The sequence below is a fragment of the Durio zibethinus genome, chromosome 5, assembly GCF_047325235.1.
Source record: "Durio zibethinus cultivar Kanyao isolate XHJ-2024 chromosome 5, ASM4732523v1, whole genome shotgun sequence".
Taxonomy (NCBI): Eukaryota; Viridiplantae; Streptophyta; class Magnoliopsida; order Malvales; family Malvaceae; genus Durio; species Durio zibethinus.
In genome coordinates, this window is record NC_143166.1 from 34,012,769 (window position 1) to 34,036,129 (window position 23,361).

At 33.6% G+C, this 23,361-nt stretch overlaps 4 protein-coding genes and 2 pseudogenes across 6 annotated transcripts; 2 read left to right on the top strand and 4 right to left on the bottom strand.

Moving 5' to 3' along the window:
* Window positions 1-877: 877 nt before the first annotated feature.
* On the bottom strand, window positions 878-2,486 carry LOC111282757 (pathogenesis-related thaumatin-like protein 3.5). Its single transcript, XM_022870993.2, has 3 exons — window positions 2,360-2,486; window positions 1,329-1,995; window positions 878-1,220 (listed from the first exon to the last, which is right to left on the bottom strand). Exons 1-3 carry the CDS (start codon window positions 2,418-2,420, stop codon window positions 1,082-1,084), a joined length of 867 nt encoding a protein of 288 aa, XP_022726728.2. The 5' UTR covers window positions 2,421-2,486; the 3' UTR covers window positions 878-1,081.
* Window positions 2,487-5,018: 2,532 nt separating this feature from the next.
* Window positions 5,019-6,350, bottom strand: LOC111283063 (uncharacterized). Its single transcript, XM_022871452.2, has one exon. It carries the CDS (start codon window positions 6,067-6,069, stop codon window positions 5,221-5,223), a length of 849 nt encoding a protein of 282 aa, XP_022727187.2. The 5' UTR covers window positions 6,070-6,350; the 3' UTR covers window positions 5,019-5,220.
* Window positions 6,351-11,132: 4,782 nt separating this feature from the next.
* On the top strand, window positions 11,133-13,058 carry LOC111283159 (E3 ubiquitin-protein ligase RING1-like). The gene is made up of 2 exons (XM_089761323.1): window positions 11,133-12,331; window positions 12,464-13,058. Exons 1-2 carry the CDS (start codon window positions 11,152-11,154, stop codon window positions 12,496-12,498), a joined length of 1,215 nt encoding a protein of 404 aa, XP_089617449.1. The 5' UTR covers window positions 11,133-11,151; the 3' UTR covers window positions 12,499-13,058.
* A 149-nt stretch (window positions 13,059-13,207) lies between these two features.
* On the top strand, window positions 13,208-15,332 carry LOC111281718 (RHOMBOID-like protein 10, chloroplastic; annotated as a pseudogene). Its single transcript, XR_016342414.1, has 5 exons — window positions 13,208-13,781; window positions 13,892-14,230; window positions 14,389-14,487; window positions 14,727-14,768; window positions 15,048-15,332. The product of XR_016342414.1 is annotated as an RHOMBOID-like protein 10, chloroplastic (transcript).
* A 1,351-nt stretch (window positions 15,333-16,683) lies between these two features.
* On the bottom strand, window positions 16,684-19,862 carry LOC111282218 (uncharacterized; annotated as a pseudogene). Its single transcript, XR_016342413.1, has 4 exons — window positions 19,464-19,862; window positions 18,359-18,468; window positions 17,900-18,271; window positions 16,684-17,356 (listed from the first exon to the last, which is right to left on the bottom strand). The product of XR_016342413.1 is annotated as an uncharacterized LOC111282218 (transcript).
* A 1,079-nt stretch (window positions 19,863-20,941) lies between these two features.
* Window positions 20,942-23,210, bottom strand: LOC111282219 (transmembrane emp24 domain-containing protein p24delta3-like). The gene is made up of 4 exons (XM_022870228.2): window positions 22,942-23,210; window positions 22,014-22,226; window positions 21,382-21,458; window positions 20,942-21,283 (listed from the first exon to the last, which is right to left on the bottom strand). The coding sequence occupies exons 1-4, from the start codon at window positions 23,167-23,169 to the stop codon at window positions 21,139-21,141; spliced, it is 663 nt and encodes a 220-aa protein (XP_022725963.2). The 5' UTR covers window positions 23,170-23,210; the 3' UTR covers window positions 20,942-21,138.
* Between the last annotated feature and the right edge of the window lie 151 nt (window positions 23,211-23,361).

Below are 23,361 nucleotides of genomic sequence, written 5' to 3' on the forward strand. Positions count from 1 at the left end.
GACCCCAACCCATAAAATGGACTAATGCAGCTGTCAAGAAAAATGTGGTTTCAGTACTCAGAAATCTGAGGCTTCCGTAGAGTAGACAGCCATGGACTTATGTCCAAACTTCCATACAATTTTTGCCACCTCTCAGTCCTCTTCAAACTCTGCTGCATCTCCCAAGCTTCTTTCTCTTCACTTACAGTTTTCACTTGTCAACCAAACCTGTCAAAAGCAACAGCTACAACCTGTCAATAACATCAGCTTCTGATGAAAAATGGAGGGTCGATGTTTCTTTCTTAAATAAAGGCAAGGATGCTAAGGTGCTCAACGTAGAGCTTCTTGAGGCCATTGCACCACTTGAACGAGGAGCTGATGTCAACCCTGAGGACCAGCAGAGGGTTGAGGAAGTGGGTCTGATGAAAAATGGAGGGTCGATGTTTCTTTCTTAAACAAAGGCAAGGATGCTAAGGTGCTCAAGGAAGAGCTTCTTGAGGCCATTGCACCACTTGAACGAGGAGCTGATGCAACCCCTTAGGACCAGCAGAGGGTTGAACAAGTTGGTTTTTCCATTTTCTTACTGCCTTTAATTTTGTTCTTGAATTTTAAGCCTTCTCTCCATGTTTCTAATAGTTAGCTCTCGTTCTTGAAGCAGTTAGTCCCATAAAGGAGCCTCTGAAATCTGATTTACTTAATGAAAAATGGGATCTTATTTGCACTACTTCCAAATCTATTTTGTAAACTCAGGTGGAATAGTTGATGGGCCTGGAGTCTTCTGTTCTAGCATATTATTTGAATTTTGAAGGGATGGGTGAATTACATCATATTTAAAACTGGAATTCACTCATTTTTTTTACACTTTTTTTTTCAAATATTAAAATCATTGATGCGCCTATTATGTACCATGAAAATCTAGCAATGAATTTAATTAAAATATTAGCATGGACTGCCTGGAGGAGGATACATAATTGTTGGCATTTTTTGTTCATCTTCCAGGTATCCAGCTGTCAAAAAGATCCGGATGAAAAAGAAGAAAAACAAGCATAACATCCATTTAAATTTCAAAGTGATACAAATTAAGACAACTGTCCAGAGTTTGCTAAAACAAAATTTGTAAAATGGAAGCCAATGGTAATGCCAGCATCAAACTCCTCCAGCTTTGAGGGAATACCTTGAAGCCCCCTGATGTTATACTGCAAACAAACTTCTGATTATTATAGGTGCAAGCTGTATTGTTCCTGCAATCAGCACCAATCCATCAGTGAGCTCAACAAACCATGGCAAATACCCTTATTGCAAACCTATAGATTTATATATGCATTTTTGAAAGTTATCTATAGCTTTACCTTGTTGTACAAAATGCCACCATGTAATCTGATGCAGAGCAAGTTATGATACTAACAAGATTGTCGTACGCATAGCTAGATGCTGCAGGGCATACTTGTTTGAAATTCTTGGAATAATTTGTAGGCAAACAGGTACCAGGATCTTTATACGCCCCGCGACAACAATATTCATCGTTGTTAAAGGCATCACAAGCACTCCTGCAACCAACAACCTTGCCGTTGTTCTTAACAGCAAGATCTGATGAGCAATGTTGCCTCAAGTCTCCATCACAGCCAGCAGTGCTACAATTTCCTTTTCCACCACCAGGCTTAATCAGAATAGGCAAGTTAAACCCATCTACAAGGCTAACATCATAGTAATCGGTTTCACCAAGGGTGAATTCGGCTATGGAAACAGGCAGGCTACCGGCGCTGGTACAATTTAGGGAAGTGCCACAGCCGCCTGTTTGACATGTGCCATTGCCATTTTTATCAAAATTGCAACCTGTCCTACCCCATATTCGGCCACTCCATACATCCGGGGCATTATAGAAGAAAGTTTGACCTGAATTTAATGCAAAGCCTTCACCATGGAAGTTGCTTTCGACTGTGATTATTGCAGGCCATACTGTCTCTTGGCACTGATTCACAAGGGTAAAATTTTTTGCATCTGCACACTTTTTTGCACCTACCCAAATATAAATGTAAGTAAATAAGAGAGGTGAGTTCATATTACTACTATAAATGTTTAGTACGTAGTTTTTTTACCAAAAAAAATCATAATTTAAAAATAAAAAATTTTAAATTTTAAACTTAATAAATGTCACGGCTCATGAATATCGGCACTAATTCATTGTGAGATTTTTGTCAAACCAAAAAAGTAAGGAAAAATAGAATTTCAGCCATATCCTCAGAAAAAAAGAGTGATAAAAAAAAACCCATAATTTTGGAGAGGATTGAACCAACTGTAGAAATTTAATTACTTAGATGTTTAAGTAATTAAATTATTCTTCTTCAATTGATTGGCACAAAGGCATGAAGAGAAAATTTACCTGATGAAAGGATAACGAAAATGCAAAAAAGTAAGAAACTAGAATTGTGAGCCAATGCCATCCTGCACCAATCTACCAGGGGCACTTGGAGACAGCCATGGAAGGCTGATGTGCCTTGCTTTAAAATGAGCACAACTTGGTAGATAAAGTGAAGTGGGAGAATACGTGTTGGAGTTGGTGAATCTACAAGCTGTGACAGCCCAAAAAGACTTCCTTGCTTAGTTCCCTAACCAAGTGATTTATACCTTGCCTCTATCAGATTACGTTGTACTAAATTTTTATTTTATTGGCACTTTTTATCTTTCAATATTCTTGGATATATTCTTTCATTTTTTTTAAAACAATCCAGCTTTGAACTCTAATAACGAAAACTAAAATTCCAGTACTCTATCAACAAATCATACTAATCCAATTTTTTAATGAAGCTATTCCATAAGCCTAACTCCAGCCTGGATTGCTAATGATCACATGAGATTGCAACTTCTTTGATTCATGATCTGTATGATTCTCTAGGCTTAGCACAAAACTTACTTAGATGACAGCCCCAGAGATTGAGAAGCAAGATTTGAATCAATTTCCTGTAAGATATTGGTCCAAAATTGCCGCGGTGACTTGGAATATGTTACATGGTATCGGTGTTTAAAGCCTGAATACTACGACATGGGCACTGGGCGCAGCCCATGTTTGAGTTTGACAGTAATTATGTACATTCTTCCATAAGTTGGTTGAGCCCATACATGGTTTTTTTTTTTTTTTTCCCATTTGAGATTTCAATCCTTCATCCATAAGTGAACCAAGCAAGAATATCCCATTACTACTGGTTTTACTATTAGTGAATCTAGCTAGTGTGGACTCCATTTCTCCATAGAAGGAAAAAGCAGAAAGCAGAAACTGATTTTGAGTGAGTGAATGAGACATTATTCCAAGATCGAATTGAATCCATATATGCACCCAAATGGAAAAAGACTGAATCGAATGAATGTGATGTTTTACTAAAATGTCAAAGCATCTAAGTATAAATATATATGTATAGAAGAATGTTTTTCAGTGTGTCATTGCCATGCCAGTAAAAAGCAATAGTTTCTCTTCTTGTACAAACCTATGAAAATTTGCATTTTAACCATAAAATTCTTATGTTTTATCTTTTATTAAATTTGTAAATCAAATGAATTTAATTTTGATTATTATTTTTAATTAAAACATAAAACTCATAAATTTTGAGTTTAAAATTTTAAAATATTTTTTTAATTTTAATTTAATATAATAATATTTTAAAAATAATAATCGTTTAAAAAAACAAAATATGAAGACACAAAACTGGGAAAGAAAAAGGCGCTAATACTCAACAGGGCTCGGATAAAGACAAATAAAAGCAAATGAAATAGTTAGTAATGGGAAGTGGGAAGTGGGAAGTCAAACTAATTAATTGGCATTAATGCTTGCTGCTTGGCGTTGGCAGGTAAAATTTAATTGAAGCAGGTAAAAATAACAGGGATGAACCCAAAAAAAAATCATTTAGGCAGCATTTCACGTATAATATTTTTCCTGTAATATTATAATCAACCAATCATAGAAAGTTTTTAATTAATTTAGAGCTATAAAATATGTTGCTGCACCAAGTAAAAATTGGGGGGGGGGGGGGGGGGGGGGGCAATGACCATTATTAAAGAAGCAACCTGCTGCCTGCCGCCCTGCCTGCTTGATTTAATTCTTATGGTTAATTGCTTAGCCATAGGGTTGCTAGAGAATTTTAACATCAGGACTTTATATTTTTTATAAAAATAATCAAAATTTACTAATAGAAAAAAATTTATAAATATTAAAATTTGAATTCAAATATGTTAGATGTTATTTTTTAAAATTGTGATATAATAAATTAATTGAATTAATTTTTATATTTAAATTATTATTATTTTAAATTTCTAATTAATCAACCGTACCAATAACATAGTATAATAAAGTCTCGAATTTAATCCATTAATCTAAGCAAATACATATATCTTTAATTTTTTTTTTAAATTTATCCAACTTATCCTTTTTGTAGGGTAACTTGTCCTAAAAGATCTATAATTATTTGCTAAAAAAACTCAATAGAATATTGTTATAATGTGTCATTCGTTACTTTTAAATTTAGAGATAAAATTAAATTAAATTATAAAACGAAAATTTTAAATTTAAATTTAATTAATTAATATATATAATCATTTAAATGACATTCAATAAATTTAAATTTAAAATTTTAATATTTATTTTTTTCATCTTAAATTTAAAAATATATTAGTATAAATATTTCAGAATTACTAGTACTAAATATTGAGTAATCCTTCGGATTTAAAATCATTCAAAATGACCAAAAAAAAATTATTAAATATTACAACGATCTAAAAGGACAAATTTTTCTCTTGAGCAAACGTGTTTCGTGACAAACTTATTTACTCAGCTGCTGCTCAATTACCATATTTAATGGAGAAAGCGACAGCACCGTCTTTCGTCACTAGAGTAGGACACGAAAACGACTTTTATCTTCACAAATATTCGATTTTCATTTTGGAATATTTTTCGTTTACCTTTCATTAATGAAGATGAAACTTCAATGTTTAATCACTTGGGAGCCTGTGGCAATTCCGTAGTATGGCTAAAGCCCAAATTGCATGTGATAATGAACATGAACAGGCATTGTTTAATCATTACTTAAAGCATATAATCCAACATTTCCAAAGTTTAATTAGTAATAATTAATAATCAAACTCTTGAATTGAAACTAAGTTTAATTAAAAGAAATTTATGACAATAGTGCACTTTGGCAATGTGCTTAAATTTTAAGTAGAAAAATGGAAAAGAAATGGGCATCTAATTATGAATTAGTTACCCTTAACCTTGGGGGAGTAGCTTTTAGCATGGAAGTCAGAGAACAAGAACAAAAGAGATATGATGAAGGCTGAATTGAAGCACCAACTCAAAATCCCAGAGCAGCCTGAACCAGTGAAGTGGTAGAAGACAAGCATAGCCATGATCAAGAAGCTTGCCCAGAACTGCAAAATTTGGAAATCTGTCACCATTTTCTTCCATTTCGGGCGCATCCCGAGGGTGCACATCAAGTAGTAGGTGTACATTACAACATGCACTACGCAGTTGGTAAACAGCACCATAGGGAAGGAAGATTGAACACTGTCTATGCACATGTAACACATGATCACGACCATTGAGTGATGGTATACGTGAAGAAACGATAGCCTTTTCATGGAGTTACTGAGGATGATCAAAAGGGTGTCCATGAATTCAACAATCTTCGACAGGTAAAATAGATAGGCCCAGAAAAAGAGAGGTCCAGATGGTGATGTGCGCCTAGGGAAGCAGACGAGGGTGTTGAAGTTAGGCACCTGGGAGAAGACTGAAACAAGGCAACCAAGCGCCATGATGAAAGAGAGAGTAAGCAGGAAGATATTGTGGACGGCTGAGATAGATTTCAGGACTGGACGTGTAAGCGAAGGGCGAGATACTTGGGAGAGAACAAACGTGAAGGCGATATAGGATAAGACAGTGAGGGTAAGGAAGCGCTGGGAGGAGCCTGGTGTTTGGCCATTGTGCCATGAAAACTCCCGGATTTTCGGGTGATTCACTAGCCAATCCTCCAGGGTTGGGAAAAAAGCTTGTTTCACCACAAAGCTTTTAACAGCTGAGAAAAGGGTAGGGAAAAAGGGTAGTTCCATCTCTTTCTCTCCAAGGGAATATTTTGGGGTTGGGATAGAAATGGTCTGAGACCAGAGACCACGGCATTGGTTTTTAAAGCAGCGCTGCAAAGTTACTGAAAACTTTTTTTTTTCTGGTTTTTCAAATCATAGCAGGCTGGATCTTTGATCAATCAAGTCCCCTGTGCATTCCAGTACTTTTTGTGTTTATTTTTCATTTATGGTCCTCACTAATGAATTCACCTCCCCCAACGATAATTTATCTGTTTCCCTTTATAAATTGAGCACTCTTATTCATGATTTTATCACCTTCCCTATCTATCTGTCCAAGTTAGAGACATCAATATCTCATCTGTTTGTTAGATATCTTCCACATCGAATTGATTGCTATCAATTGTTTGTTTCATCCCATCTAAAAGGAAAGAAATGTCGGAACTGAATTTATTTATATAAATGTAGATATTTAATAAATTTAAAATTTAATTTTTAACGTACATACACTTATAAATTTATTTTATATAAAAATAATCAAGAACCCCACCAATAAAATCTTACTAAACGGTGTGAATTCATCTTGAAATCTTACTTAAAAAAAACGAAATTAATTATGTTTATATCATATTAATAGAGAGTGCATTTAGATATAAAATTAAAAAATATCTTTCAAAACATAGATTCACAAAATTTAATGATCACAAAATTTATGATTTCACTTTTCTTATGAAATTAAGTGTCTTTATACTTTCATTTACTTAACACACTTCAATTATACCAGTGGAATAAACGAATTTTTCTTCATAAAAAATTGGATTTTTCTTTTAAAATGAGAGTATCTTATATATTGTCATATAGGCCCGGCCCATGCATATGACTAAACAAAAGATTGTGCTAAATGGCATAAAATTCCAAGAAGAAAAACAAAAATAATAAGCTTTTTTTTTTTTTTGTAAATACACTACAAAAAAAATAATAACTTTTGGAATAATGAAAAAAAAAAAAGCAGTCCATAAATACATTCTATGAAAAAAAAAAAAAAGAAGAAATTAATTTTTGCCGTTTCGTTTGCTCTACTCTCATTATCATCATTCATGATGTACCCAAACCAAAAACAACCCTCAAATCAGCATCAAACAAATCAATGGAATTCTTTTTGAGAAAAAAAAAAAAACCAGGTTCAAAAAATAACATACATATGGAGGAGAATTCACAAGTGGCACTTGCTAATTTTCCATGTAAACCTTAATTAATACTCTTTCCGTCCCAAAATTATTATCCCTTATTAATTTTTTTGTCAAATTAACTCAAATTTGATCATTATTTTTAATAAAATAATAAAATAAAAAAATTTTAAAAATAAGATTTGTAAACTTTGAATTTCAAAATTCTGAAAACATTTTTTTTTAATTTTAATTTAATATTATATTTTTTTAAAAAAATCAAAATATAATTATTTTGACCAAAAAAAATCAATAAAGGATAATTACTTTTGGATGAAAGGAGTATCCAATATCAAAAGTTTTACAAGCGACAAAGCTGGAGACAATTAGGATTAAGTAGGTTATGAGTACAAAATATATTAAATAATTAAAAATGATCACACAAACTGGCAATAAATTTTAAAATTTTTACTATTAAAATTATTTGAGCAATATTTATATTTGAATATAATAAAAAATAAAAAAGTGGGAGAATTAAAATAATTTCACCATAAGTGTATTAAAAATATTTTTTTATGAGAAACATTAAAAAAAAAAATTTAAAACAATATATTTTATAAACGGTAAAATATCAACAAAATCAAAATACGAGGAACTGAAAGTCAATATACGAAGTAGGAAGGCGTTCGAGCTACAGCAACCGACAGCACGTGGAGGTTCAGGCGGGAAATGCGACATTCTGTCGTGACATTTGTTGAGGCCTGAGAAACAGTTAGTAGCTCCACGGTCTTCCTTTAAATATGATTTTATGGGTGTAGGACACCCTCCTTTTCAATCCTATTTGCCCTCTTTATTGCCTCTTCGCTCCCAATCGATGGCGGTTCCTTATCGTACCCCAAAGTTCTTAAAAATCTGTAGCACGTATAGATTAATATTAATAAATTTAAATTTATTAATTTATTTCTTTGTGATTTTAAAATTTAATTTTATGTATTATTGCAATTCAAAGTTTTAATTTTGTTTTTTTTAAATTATATTTTTATTGTTTTGATGAAAATATATTCTTTAATTATTGATTTATTTATATTCTTTTATTTTAATTTTAAATTTCTAAAAAAATAAAAATATTAATAATTCGTTAAAAGATAGTATAATTAGTAACTTTATCATTAATTTAAACCTCTTGTTTTCCTTAAAAGTTTAATATTATCATATTAATATTTTAATGTTATAATTTTATAAATTGGTTACTTTTTATTAATTTATTGTTTGCCTATTATATGTGTATATATATAAATAAGTCTAATAAAAATATATAATATATTATTAATTGATCATCTCAAATCTATATATCATGATCCATCACTAATTTCAATACATTTTTTATTAAAATAATAAACAATTTTTGAACTATATCATTTTATTTAAATAAATGCATATATTTTTATTACACTTAAATAAAATTTTAACCTTTTTTTCATCCAAATAAATTTTCAAATTTTAATTTATATTCAAATAAGCCTATTATCCTTTAATTTATAACTAAATAAATTCTTAACATAAATGAAATTTTTATCTAAAATAAGAACATATTTAAATACAAATTAAAAATAAAAATTTATTTGAATATAATAAAAATATTCGATCTTATATAAATACAATAATAAAATTTTACGAGCTCTTTTAGTATTTTAACTTTATAAAATTAAACCTTTTTTCTCTTATGATAAACTATTTGATGAATTTTAATATATTGAATAAAAATATTAATTTTAATAAGAACTTTAAAAATATTCATTAATGATTTTTTAAAAATGAGGTCCCAACTTTTCTTTTTTTTTTAACCCCTCACTTCCTTCTCAATCGAGGACGAAAATCAGAAATTCAGGTCACTTGGGCCGAAAGCCTCAAGTCCATAACTAGGACTTGTGGTAATTCTCAATCAGGCTTACAATGGATTCGGAAGTGCCTAAGCAAGGATTGTGTTCTTCATTAATCAGCCCATTAGCCAGGTAGTACTACTCCAATGGCTATATCTTATAGGCGATTGTTTCGGGAAAAATGATTTTTGAAAAATAATTTTTAAAAAAGATTTATATTCTTTTAGTTGAAAAATTTTTTGTTTGTTATGTTGATGAGTTAATAAAAATATTTTTTATTATTTGGTTGTTTTATGAAAAATCTTTTTTAAATAATATTAATATAATTATTAAAATATTAAAAATTATTTATTATTAAAGTATATTGAAATTATTTATTATTAAAATTCTTAATATTAAAAATAATTATATTTTAATAGTAAAATTTAATATTAATATTATAATATTAATATAAAAATACTTAAAATAAAACTATTTATTATTTTTATTATTTATAATATATTATAATATTATTAATTAATATAATATTGTTTATTAATAATATTTAGTAATATATTATATTAATAGTATATTATTTATTAATAAAAAAAATTATACTCAAAAGCATTGATAAATAATTCAACTTATAAACAGTTTTTTTCAAAAAATATTTTATTATTTTCAAATTCGTAAAACAATTTTAAAAAATAACCTTATTTTTCGTTAATCAATAAATCATTTTTCGTTAAATAGATACTTTTTTATCAAATAAACACTTAAAAATGTAAAAATTATTTTTTATAAATCATTTTTCACAAAATAAATGAAATTTCATTTCATTTTTTCTTCCTTTCAAATTTAGAGTTAGCTCAATTGATACCAACAATTATTTTTAGATGGTATTTAGTTTAGAAAAAATAAAATTTTGATTTTATTTTTTAGTTTAATTCACGAAATGTGATTTTTGAGATTTTTAAAATTTTTTAATAGTATTAAAAATAAAAAAAATAAGGAGAATAAAAAATTTTTCTCTTCTTGAGTTTTTTTTTTTAATTTCAGAAGTGGAATTTTTTTTCATTTATCCTCACTTAGTTGTATTTTTAGATTATATATACAGTTTTATTTATTTAAAAAAGTAGTAATTTTTTATAAAATATTATAAAAATAAATTTTTAATATATTTTAAATAGAAACCATGTTTTTTATATTAAAAATATTATGTTTGTTATATTTTTAATAAAATTTACGTTTTTAAGATTATGAAACAGAAAAGGTGTCGGCATCGAAACAAAAGCAAAGGATGGCAACGAGGGTGTGCCAAGAACTATCGAGATGAGAGTAAAACATTTATCCTACGTGTGCATGCGATGAAGGATCAACATTTTCCTAGCAACGAGAGCATGGTTAGAACGAGTGGGGAAGAATGTCATTACCAGTGCATGAGTCAAAGCCCAAGTGGATCATGTGAAGAGACATGATCCAGTTGGTGCGAGCAAAAGACTAAATAGAATCAAGACTGAGACCTTGAAAGTACATACGAGATTCAGTGTGTAAATCCAAGTGTACGCTCAAGATCAACGAAGAAGGAATGAATCTCCACCGTCGATTAAAGAAGAAAACAAACATCTCAATGTCAGATTCTTTTTAAAGCTTACCGAGTAAAAGATGAGCAGGGGCGGTAGGTTTTGGGAAGCAGAGAGGTTTGGAATATTATATGAGTTTATTTTTTTTTTTTTTTGTGTTTGGATGGAGAGAAAGTTTATGGTTTTATTTTTTTTTTCATTTTACGAGAATTTTTTTATGGAGAGAAAGTCGAATATAAGACAACCCATTCCGATTCTTTTAACCAAAACCCAATCCTATTGGCAAGTAAAAATAATTAGCCCGGGTGAGTTTTTATTAAGTAGAACAAGCAGCTCGGTGAGTTTGGGTCGTGTCGTTGAGTTGTGGGCTCATTTTCTTGGGCCGCATGAACAAAAGTGCAGCCACTTTCTGGCCACCAAATTATATTGGAAGTGAATTGATAATTATCAATTAAAAGTAAATAATTTGATAAATGACAAATTTATTGGAGAATGTAACATATTATGAACAATCCTCGGTTAACATCAATTCTCAATCATCCTTTGCTTTTCCTAGAAGAAAGACAATTCGGAAAATTACAACAAAAAATTCCAGGAAAACAGCACCTGTTAAAGAGAAAAGGAATCCCTTGTTGTATATCCAAAAGGTATCCTTTTCTCTCTGTTTGTTCACACAACATTACATTTTATATAAGGAGCTTGTTATTTCTTCTTCCTCAAATCTCAAATACGTTTCTTAAAAGCAAAATCAATCCCCATTTGCATAGCAAAAACATGTCTCAAAGCCATCGTCCGGGCGTTACAGTCAATGGAATCCGAAGGATGAGAACCTACCATTACATCTGGTGTTTCCATTGCCAACGCACCATAAGGTTTTCCAATTCAAACCTGTTTCAAACTTATTGTCCCCATTGTTTTCGTGAACTTAGTCACGAGCTGGATTTCTCACGGCCTAGGCTTAGAGCTGATCTCTCTGGCCTTGAACCCTACCAAAATGCTACCCGTTTATTGGATACCTTGGCTGCTGCTCTTGACCCCCCAACTAGGCGGCAAAACACTAATTTTGGTAGAAGAACTCGTTGGGAATCAGGGCCTGAAAATGGACCTTGGATCACTCTCAATTTTGTTGAACCACTTCACCGGCAGCCTGGTCCTATTATTGCACCACAAGAAAATATTGTTCCTCCTCGACAGAATAATACAGGCAACGACATGGAGGGTTTCACTGAAGACTTAACAGAGAATGACAGGCCAGGGCCTCCTCCAGCAGCTGCTTCAGCCATTGAAGCATTGCCAATGGTGAAAATCGCGGAAGATCATCTAGTCAACAGCACGCATTGCCCTGTTTGCAAGGATGAGTTCGTGGTTGGTGGAGAAGCAAGAGAGTTACCATGCAAGCATTTGTATCACTCTGATTGCATCGTGCCTTGGTTGAGCATTAACAACACCTGTCCTGTTTGTCGTTATGAGATTAATGGTGATTCTAACGCTGCTGATGACTATGAAATTGGTGAGATCAATGTTGGGGACATTGGTTTTGGTGTTGAAGATCTGGCAAATGGCGTCACTTGGTTGCGGACTCAGTTCCTCTCTTCAAGGCCTTTTCGTGCATTCTCTCATTGGACCGGCAGATATCTTGATTTTCTTGATAGAAGGATCAATGGAACTAATTACTCTCGCGAGGGTATAATCTACTGCCAGGGCTTAATCTTCTGCTTGTTCATGATTTATAACTTTATATTACTAACATTTCCAAGTAATTAAAGCATATTTATCTAGCAATTGTGTAACACAGCAGCTATGTTTTCCCCCACAGCTAGCTCCTGGTGGCCGTTTTGGTCGATTCTATAGCTTCTGTCTATATATCACACCTCTGCATCAGAAAGCGGTTTGTGCAAATTTTGATAATATTTTCAATCCTTTCGAAAGCAGGTATGTATATATATGTCTGACCCTACATTACACTAAATTTCAAGACAAAACATTGATGATGACAAGATGTTGGAATCTTAACACTTAACAGGTATATTCTACTTTCCTTTTATCTTCTGTTCTACAAAAATGCACCAATTCACTTCATCAAAAAAATCATAAAATTTTATTGCAAGTAAAATTGTTTCAAGATTTTGTTATTGGTTTGGTAGCAAATTTTCTTAATTGGGTTTTTACGTATCTGCAGTTTCTTATCAGCAACATATATATGCTTTGAGCTCAAAATGTTCAGGTCGATGGTTTAGTCATAGAAATGAATGTATAGATGCTTATTCTCTTTATCTAGTTCTTGCAGGAAAGAAGATTCATGTAAATTTTGATGGAATTCCCTCTCCTGGTTTATCATTGTATAGTCACCTGGTTAACCTCTTATTAAAAGAACAAAAAAAAAAAAAATCAAATTAACTGATTGTACAGAATATTTTCTTTGTTTTTTTCTATTTCAATTTTTTTTTCTTTGTTTCTGGTTAAAGAAAAAAACTGAATGAAAACAAGTAAAAAAAAAAAGTGCTTTTAAAAAATAATAAGAAAAAGAAAAAGAAAAAAGAAAGTTCCTTTAGACAGCGCCATGTCATTTCAAAGTACTGGATTTCCTTCAGAGCAGTTCAGTTTCGACAAGACACTGGTCTGGTCTGGGACTTGGAGTGGATTGATGGGATCAGCTGTGCCTCAGCCAATCCACTTCCAGTGGGACTTATGCGGCCCACTACCATCATCATCATCAAGAGTTGGATCCACACCCCTCCACGTCATCACCACAGCTGCTTCTCCCGACTTAGCCACCTTCTCCGCCATCAGCTCCGCCTGGGGTTTCTCCTCCGCTCCTCCTTCAAGGTACCCCTAACAGAAACTCTCCCATAAATGTAATGTTCATAGATAGAAGGATGCATGGTCTGAAACAACTTTCCAACTTCATGGGAACTGACATTTTTCAATTTACAAATGATGCTTTCACATCTTCATGTTAATCTTACATATGTTCCTTCAATGGGGAAGACGAAAGAAGTTTGGAAATGAGGATAGTAGATTTGCCAAAAGGGAAACTTCCAGGAGAAATTCATTTAACAGAAGGAAATGGACCAACATCCTTATATGTTGCACAACTGGCTACACAAAGGAAGCTGTTTCTTTGGGGAGCTAAGGTGAGATCGTGGTCGATTCGGGATGAAAAGTTTGGAGTCATATCTGTTTCGGTATCATGGGATCTTTGAGAACTGTGGGTTGATATTTGATTTATATGTTATGTATGTAGGTTAATAGTGTTATTGACAAAGGACAGATTTGGAGGCTGGCCGCATCTTCTCTTTTGCATGCAAATATAAGGCACCTCATGGTTTGGTTTGAATCAGATGGTTCCAAATTTCTCAATAAGGAAAGTTTATTTCTCTATTTGAATTAAGAGAATTTGTTGTTTTCACGTCAATTGTTATTCTTTGAATTCTGTTGGGCCTACTATGGAGAATATAATTGGTCTCTGCTTACCTGCTAGTACAGTTTTGATTCAACCGCTTGAAGAAAACTAGGTGTGGCTGCAAGTTACTGGTTTTGCAAAGCACCTGCAGTTGGTGCATCAGGAGCAATCTTTGGATTAGTAAGTCATTTTGAACTTGTTCACAAAACAAGATAGCTGTTCATGAGAACCTATTCCAACTAATGGTGGTCTGCCATGGCAGAACTCAAGTCTTTTCAAACTATTTGTTTACTGTTATCGCCTTCCCTATCTCATTTGAAATTCTTTTGTTTGTCTAGGTTGGTTCTGTTGCTGTGTTTGTCATGAGGCATAGAGGCATGATCAGAGATGCTAAAGAAGATCAACGTCATCTTGCACAAGTTATTTTCTTAAACATGGTATGATTCAAAGCTTCTGCAACTCAATGTTTGAGAACCCAAGGAACCATATAACTACCTATTGAAAAATCTGTCTCATACATACCAACTACTCATACTGATCTATTACAGTGATTACCTTGAAAAAAAATGTAGCGTCGAGTGTGCTCCAGCCAACTTTTTATCACACATCACACATCACATATCACACTTACACCCCACTGTTCTCAGCCCATTGGTAATGAATGTTGATCATGCAGGTTATTGAGCTGCTGTTGAAAGGCATCGATAACTGGGGACATGTAAGTGTAACTATCGTTCCTTCTTACACAAGTGTGTTTGTTGGCATGCACCCTGTTTAAATTCTTTTGAGTAGGGGTTGTGCATCATAAACATCTGCTTCTGCTTTTCTCTTCAAAATGGTGCTGCATCATTAATACAATCATTTTTATTTTTGGGATTGTTCAAAATATAATTGAACAGAGAAACCTACTAACATTCCTTTGTCTTAATTGCTAGTTGCCCTTTTTTTTGCTTTTGGTTTCTCATATTTTATTTCCTGTGGTAATTTACAATTTCAGCTGGGAGGCTTGGTTGGTGGAGCAGCAATGTCCTGGCTTCTTGGACCTGCCTGGAAGTATGAATCTATGGCCAGTGATGGCCAAAGGATATTCTCAGACCAAGCACCGCTCTTTTACCTTACTGACAGAAAACAATAACCTTGATAGACCAGTTGAAGTATTGAAATTGACGGTGTGTTCTCATAAATTTCACTGATTAATTGGGAAGGCTCTGGTTTAAGTTAATTGTAGATGATGTGCAGTTGTTTCCATAATTCTTTCTGTAAATTTATCCTCCCAACTTGATTCTTAGGTTCATGCCAATATCACAAAAAGAAAGGGATTTCTGCTAGTCTCAGCATGTAGTATCAATTACTGCTAAATCTTTCCACATTACATTCAAATCAGGCAATGGGTTGTATTGTACCACGAAAGTGGCAGGCCATCATATTTTCTCCTTTTTTGCAAGGACTTCAGCTGATGTGTTCATTTAAGGAAAGATTTGCGTTCCAACTGGTCTAAAAGCAGGTTTTTGTTCCTAGCCCACCCTTGAGAGTGCATGCTGAGTTGGCATGATCATTTCTAGATGGTCCAAGTATAGTTTGTTTAATGGAGAACCGAATATAACCAGATGATCACCATGATGCTAGTGCTTCCTGTTCAATCCACCATTGAAGGCCAGAGTTCAACGCCTTTAAGCTCTAACAAGCCAACACTATTCGCAGATTAAGCAATCATGATTCGATGATATGCAGCTTCTGAGCATTAGGCAAGCAAAAATAAATGAAATTGATTCGCAAAACAAAGGGGGGGGGGGGGGGTTGATACCATTCCATTCGATACAGGAAGCTATTCAACATGCTGAATCCACAAAAAATATATACTCTTTCTTATATTTCATTCAGTTCTATAAACCATTTGTTTTTACATTTCCACATGACATTATAGTTGCTCAAAAAAGAACCAGCATATTCTTTACACTTGAGTCAATATACAGATTGTTCTTCATGAAACATGCGAGGTGATGCCTGCTTCTTTTGGTCATGCGTTTATGGTCATGACATCATGAGATGAGTGGCCTGCCAACTTTCTGGCTTTGACCAGCAGTTCATCTTCCATCTCATTTATACATTGCTTGCTTGAAGGAAAAGGAAAAACTTGGAAAATTTTCACAGGTGCTTCAACCATCCTTACCATATCAAAATTGGGAAATGAACATCATCTATCATAAGTCATTGATCATTAAAAGAGATGAAAGATCAAGAATCCTAAAAATCCCATTAACCAGAATTCCTTCGGGAGAACAGCAACTGCTATAGCTGCAAATGCGCACAACAATCAGAAAAAAAAAATCATTACAATTAGCTATAATTTAAATAACACAAAGAAAACTAAAAACAAATGTATGTCCAACTGGCATTTCAATCGTCTAAACCACCACAACAAAATTTAGATAGATGGGAAGTTGATGAATCTTAACATATGTTTAAAAACTCCATACAGGCACTTGAACACATAGGTGGGAGAGCATTTTTTTTCAGAAGTAAGATATACCGCTATATAAAATGGAAAACAAAAAGATAAGCAGAATCGGATAATTCACTTAGCATTATGTGCTTACATGATGGAGATTGTGCAGATGGAGACTGAGCAAGTGTTGCAGAAACTGGGCCTTTCATACTGTCTATACCCTGGCCTGGATGAGATCTGTAAGACACTGAAGGTAAAGGTGGTAGATCTGGGGACAACTGTGATTGGGGACTCATTAGAGGTGGGTGGTTAGAAATTAGGTTAGAATGAGATCTTGGTGAAGTGCTTGGCGGAAGCGCAGGACGAGAGTATGGACATGGTGGAGGGGGGTGAGTCACTGCATTATAAGGTGCAGGAGATCTTGAAGGAGGAAAAGAAGGGTAGGGACCAATTCCAGGACCTGGTGAATGCAGAGGACTACGACCGGATAGAGAAAAAGCTTTCCACTTAGGACGAGGTGGAAGATGATGATTCTTGGGTGATGACACTGGAGAGTGAGTCGGCAAAAAAGTCGTACGCGGAGAAATCGATGGCCCTGGAGATGGAGCTGGTGAAGGAGTGGGAGGGGTAGCATGAAGTGTATCCTTCAGGTAAGATGATAAGCTAACGCTTTTAACTTTACCAAAGACTGAATTATTAAGACCAAGATTCTTTGCAGGAGAGTCTGTGATGGTTTGAGCCAACAGCTTTAATCTCTGAGGCAGAAGGCTACCAAAATCATCTGACATCACTGAAGCCTGAACTATGATTGGCGCAGATATTGTGGAGCCATTTTTGTTTGTTAATTGCACAAACAAATTCTGCAATGAACAAATACAAATAATTATAAACAAGTAATACCAAAAAATAGAACTCAAACATTAGGGCATCAAAGGGTTCAAAAACAAAAGGGAAATAAGCTCGTCTTTGCTCTTCCCCTTACCACTAATTTCTGTTCCATTGCAATGAAGAAACTTCAAGGTTTTAATTTCCTAAACTAGGGTTATGATGCAGTTACTAATACATGATCTTGCATCTATGATCTGTAAATAAATCATAAGGAGCTAATCAAGAGCCTCAGCCTCTTCAATAGCTGGGAATGCCAAAACAGTTAGTTAGCACAGAACACTTAAGATGCGGTGGTATGTTTATTCATCCTTTATCAGAATCAAGTAATTAATATTCATAATTCAACTATTTTGAATAATTTGGTAGCAAGAATTTATCCCATTTCAACTTCCAAACACTATTTAATCAGATCTGAAGTCATGAGAATGGTAGCAAGAGGCTACCATAGTTCCATCCAAAAACCAACCATTAGTGAAAGTGAAACAAGTGAGCATTGCTTGAAACTGATGTCATACCTCGAAAGACCTCAGACGCAGTCCATATTTTAGCTGATCCTTTAACTCCATTAATTTGTCCTCTATTTCAGATATTGAATTATAAAGAGTAAAATTAAATTGAATCTGTGTTATTTGCCAGATGGAAGCAGATTGTACTGGGTTTATAGTGATTCCACCGGGAAACTTCAAAATCTCAAACTTAGAAGGCCGCCCAAAAGTTGAAGTTGTCAAAGTCAGATTGGATTGTTGGAGGAACAGCTGAATCAAAGATGATCTCAGCAAGCTTAGGGATACTGGATTTATTGGACTTTTTATGGGATCGGAAAGAACACCAAACACCACATCAGTAGAGTTAGACACACCTGACTGGTGCATGGATAAGATAGCCACCTGTTGAAAATGAGTAGCTTTAAGATAACTTTTCACATGATATGGCAGTAAATATATGTGCTATTGTAGCAGAAGTTGGTGTAAAACCTTAGTGTCCGGAACACCTATTTCTCCATAGATATCAGACTCTAGCTTTTTAATATGCTGAACAAGCTCTGAAACTGGTTTCTGAAGTGTAAAGTATGCATGAACTGGGGCTGCAATGAATACATGAATATAAAAGAAACAAACAAGGGAAATTGCTTATGGAACTACATCATTGAACTCAAAAGGTCATATAGTGAGATGGAAATACAACCAATGAAAGGTTTTATTTCAATATGCATTTAGATCAAAACAGGATTTCTAATTAAGGAACTGAATCCATTATCTTAGTTTGATAGCTCAGTTCAAGAACTAAGAAACATGTCGAGGAAGATCATTGAGTTCAATAGAGAATTGAATACTTATATAATCATGATCTTGCAAAAGATCACCAGTTTCTATGTGATCAACAGACCATCAATTTAAGTTATGAAAAACAATAAAACATAGCCCTTGTCTCATAAATTTGACATTTTTATTTAAAAGAAAACGAGGAGGAAGCATTGAAACAAACAATTAATTGCTTGCCCCTATTGCTAAAGGAGAAATACTCTAAATATAGCAAAACAAGCACTCCCTATGATGCAATTTTAATTGGAGCCACACTTTAATCATAAAATAAAATGCAATAAAATAGAAAACATAGTCCATTTGGAAATCAAAAAAGAACCAGCCTTCACAGAAATTTTAGAAGAAGGTGAAACAAATGCATGCCCATTTCCCCAAAACATTAGTAGAAACTAATAAAACAGCAACAACAAGGCAAAGTAACTCCCATCCACCCACCTGAAACATAAAAAAAACCTACGAAAGAACAGTAAGGCAAAAACCACATTTTGGAACACCAAAATTCCAGCTTTAAAATACAAATTTGGAATCTATAAAAGTCATTTATATGTACCAAGGTGTAAATGAAATATGAGCAGCAATTTACAACAGGAGACAGCAAGAATCCTAGTTGCAACACAATTACAAGGTGAGTGAAACATCAATCAGGGAAATCAACACACGCATTTGCTGGAGACATCAGAAAACTCTAACCAAACAAAAGAAATGCCAACAAGATAGTCACTACAAAGAATGTGAGAAATTAAAAAAAAAAAAATACCACTGAGCTTAATAGCTTGCTTAGCATCAAACCCAGACTTTATAAAGTGAAAAGGAAGGATCCAGAAGATGCCAGGCAACAAAACCGACAAACCGAGAAACAAAACAAAAACACATCTGAAACTGAACTCATTTGAAAGCCTTGACAAAACCATCCAACATCTCCCACACAAGAATCCCGGATGCCGTTGATTGTTCCCTGATTCAAGACTCTGCTCTCTTTGCTGTAGATTTTGGTCTTCATTTTTCCCCATTGAAAGAGCATCTGGAATAACACCAAAAAAAAAACACTCTCTTTCTCTCTTTACATCCCTTGGGTCCTTTTTTTCTTTTCTCTTTTTCTCTCTTGGAAACTCACTTACTCTAACACCGCCACCAACAACAACAAAGAAGAACTTTGCAAAGGGTAGTGAAAGAAGAGTGTGGATTGAGAGACAAGTGTTAAAGGTGGGCAAATTTTGGCAACACCCTTTCTCTGCATTAACTACTAAATTTTGGCAACACCCTTTCTCTTTCTCTCTAACACTCTCCTTTTCTTATTTCTTTTTATTTCATATTTTACAGTTAATCTGTTCGTTTTGCTATAAATTACACTAACTCTCCCATTACGAAAAAAATAATTAAAAAAAGACAAAAAAGTTAATTTAATATTTCTATTTATAAAATATTTTATTATTATTATTATTTGATCATTATATTATACATTATGTTTTCATAAAAATTCACACTGTTTGCATTTCTTTCAAGTTCTACCAAAAACTGAAGATTACAAAACACGAAAAGAAAGATAAGAAAATAAAGTGTTTCACTTGCTTAGTAGAGTACATTTCTTTAACTTTTCTTTTTTTTTGGAATAATCATATTCATGCACCACTATTTTATTTCCCTTTTTTTAAAAAATGTAAATTGGATTTCACTCAAGGGAGCAAGTTGACGAACATGGTCTATGCAGGTGGACCAATGATCAGTCAAGGATCTCCATTGTAATAATTAGTATTAGAATTATACTGAATAGATTATGCTATGGATTGAGGATGTGATGTCTGCTTTGATCGGACATCAGTTACCAACACTGTCATCTCAATTTCCACCCCCGCCCCCCCCAAACCTTTATTTTTTTTTTTAATTTTGTTACCCTTTTTATAATCTAATGTTTTCAAATTGGTATGAGATTTTTCGTTGTCATTTCTTTCTTGTCACCATGTTCTTTTGGAGCATCCAATAACAAGAGAGAGGACTTTCAATTTGGTTTGACATATTGTAACCAAATTATTAAGCAATGTGTAAATCCATATTGATTCTCAAGCTATGGCCACTGCCATTAAAAAAATTTAGAGAGCATCCAACCAAAAGCATCAAGTTATTCTCTCAAGACTGGTTGGTTTGATGACCTACCCTTTGCTTCATAATTTAATGAAACCAAAGACATGCCATTGGTAGGCAAATCAGATGAAACCAATTTAGAAAGAAGAGGTTGGGTGTCAAAATGTAGTATATGCATTAGTCATGTCTGTTAAGGATGGAAACTAAGCCATTTCTCTTTCATGATAGTAAATGTTACTAATGCTCTTTTAATGGTATCAAAATTTTCCTTCAGCAACATACATGAAAAGAAAAACAAAGAGAAAAGAAAACAGGTTTTTGAATTTCCCCATCTACCAATCAATGTTTAGGCTTTAGATGAGCTTCTTCTTTTGGAAGAATCGCTTCAAGTACCACACTTGCAGACCTGAAACAGCGATGCAAATACCCAAAGACATCATGCTAAACCACGCGACTCTGCCGTTTGTGGTCTCACTCACTGTCCTCATTTCTGCTTCTCTGTTATCCAATGAGGATGGGATAAACAGAGGATGTTAGGTTACTTTAAAGAAAGGGTCAAACTCTGAACGAGCCCTAACAGAAATATTAACAATTACCTGCTTTTCAAATAGAGTAAATTCTCATGAATGGCTTCCACTGCTCCTTCAAGTTTCCTCAGCTCAAGCTCAACGCCCTATATGTACATAAGCATGATGAAAAACAAATGCATAAAAAAAGGAAGCATAGAGGAACAGGAATATGAGAGAAATTTGATTGCAATGTAAATATACTATACTCATCAGGAAGTCCAATTCATTTACTTTCTCAAACCAATTTCTTAAGTGAAATTGTCAAACCAACAAAGCTTATCAATGGAATCCAAAGGTCATTCAAAAAGTTCAACACAGCAATATAAAGTTCCAAGCTTTGGATGTGCATAAAATAATTTTCTCAGTCTCACCTCGCAAATTCCACAAAGCAAAAGATAAAATGAAAATTTACTATATTAATTCTTTGTGAGCAAAAGTTAATTGGTGTAACTTTTGGCTTAAGAGAAAAAGGAATCTCAGCAACAGAAGAGTTCTCTTGTGAACTTGATACTAGCACAAATAAAAATCCTTAAGTATGATTATCTCAAAAACCATTTGTAACCAAAATTTGGTCTGCACTGGGAGCTGGACCATCCATGGTTTCCTCTCTAAACCCAGACATGATTAAAGGCAAAACATGGAAATTAAAATATGCTTACCTCAATTTTTTCTTTTCTGGCCACTGACTCCCAATCTTTAGCTGCAATACCAGTTTTCCAGTCAATGTTGACACTAGCTTCTCCACCTCCTTGAGTATGGCTCTCCGACCAGAAACATGCTAGGTAATTGCCAGCCTCCTGAGTTGTGAATGCAAATTGACCATGCGTCACATTCTCCATGTGATGAAGATTGTTTCCATAAGGGGATGTCACCTATACAAAACTGAGTTAGAAGTTAGAAGAAAATATAGGGATAATTTCAATGTCGGTTTCATTACCTTTGCATTTTCATCCTTAAATTTCCATTCTTCCAATATCTTATGGTTATTTTACAAATATATTAACTTAGAGAGATCAATTCAACAGTTCCAAATAAACTCCATTGGGTCCCAACTCCATTTTTTTTCTTTGAAATTTTAATCTATAACTACGTCTCTTTTTTTCCATAATTTGCTAATGCTTCAGCTTATACCTAAAAATACTACAGCTAAAATGGTCAATTATACCAACCAAAGGTTGGCTCAATTGATAAGAATTGCGCGATGCAGTTTGAATCCAGCCAATGATCTCTTGTTGGGATCATTTGGAAGATTGGAATGACCTGCAACCATTGTTCTTAGGTTATCTGGTATGACACATTCTTAAATTATTGAATACGACATACCTTGTCCTAAGAACCAAGCAACCTATTTATCCTCGAATTTTATCTAAAAAAAAGTCAATTATTTCCCCTTAAACAAAATAATTCTACATCTACACTGAAAACAAGCTATTTAAATCACAACAATGACAAATCTATCTGATTCCAAAACATGAACATAAAAGTCAAACCTTGCACCCTTATTTCATTCAAATTTACAAATGATCACGCACTAACAGATCTAAAGGGGAAATTTGAAAGAAGACAAGGGCAAAAGCGGAATTGAACCTTGACGGAAATGGCAGGGATGTGGCCGTGATCCTCGGGAACGACAACATAGTCAGCCAAAACGACGACGTTGTTCTGGATCTCCTCGGAGACGCACTTGGTGCCCGTGGAGGGAAGATTCAACCATATGGCGTCACCCACCGGAGCATTACTCAAAGCCCATAGTAATGTCACGAACAAGAAGGATGGGAACATCACCGTCCTGCGCACGTCAGCATTCCCCGCCATATCTCTCTACAAAACTTTCTGTCTTGTTTCATCATATCCATAAGTTTATAAATGTGAAATTTTCATTGTCAATATTTATCACTTTGGCATTCCTCCACTAAGATCTTCCCACGTCAACATCTTGACGTGTCCTAATAGAATTTCTCTTTTAAAATAAAATATAAATTAAAAAAAAAAACTAAAAAGAAAATA

What these genes read in the sequence shown, in the direction of transcription:
- LOC111282757 (XM_022870993.2), bottom strand. Translation starts at nt 2,420, where the DNA reads ATGGCATTGGCTCACAATTCTAGTTTCTTACTTTTTTGCATTTTCGTT. An exon ending in TTTCGTTATCCTTTCATCAG is followed by an intron (nt 1,996 to 2,359) that starts GTAAATTTTCTC and finishes ATATTTGGGTAG; the next exon opens with GTGCAAAAAAGTGTGCAGAT. An exon ending in GTGGCATTTTGTACAACAAG is followed by an intron (nt 1,221 to 1,328) that starts GTAAAGCTATAG and finishes TGCTGATTGCAG; the next exon opens with GAACAATACAGCTTGCACCT.
- LOC111283063 (XM_022871452.2), bottom strand. Translation starts at nt 6,069, where the DNA reads ATGGAACTACCCTTTTTCCCTACCCTTTTCTCAGCTGTTAAAAGCTTT.
- LOC111283159 (XM_089761323.1), top strand. Translation starts at nt 11,152, where the DNA reads ATGAACAATCCTCGGTTAACATCAATTCTCAATCATCCTTTGCTTTTC. An exon ending in AACTAATTACTCTCGCGAGG is followed by an intron (nt 12,332 to 12,463) that starts GTATAATCTACT and finishes TTTCCCCCACAG; the next exon opens with CTAGCTCCTGGTGGCCGTTT.
- LOC111282219 (XM_022870228.2), bottom strand. Translation starts at nt 23,169, where the DNA reads ATGGCGGGGAATGCTGACGTGCGCAGGACGGTGATGTTCCCATCCTTC. An exon ending in TCCCTGCCATTTCCGTCAAG is followed by an intron (nt 22,227 to 22,941) that starts GTTCAATTCCGC and finishes AGTTTTGTATAG; the next exon opens with GTGACATCCCCTTATGGAAA. An exon ending in TTACTCTATTTGAAAAGCAG is followed by an intron (nt 21,284 to 21,381) that starts GTAATTGTTAAT and finishes ATTGGATAACAG; the next exon opens with AGAAGCAGAAATGAGGACAG.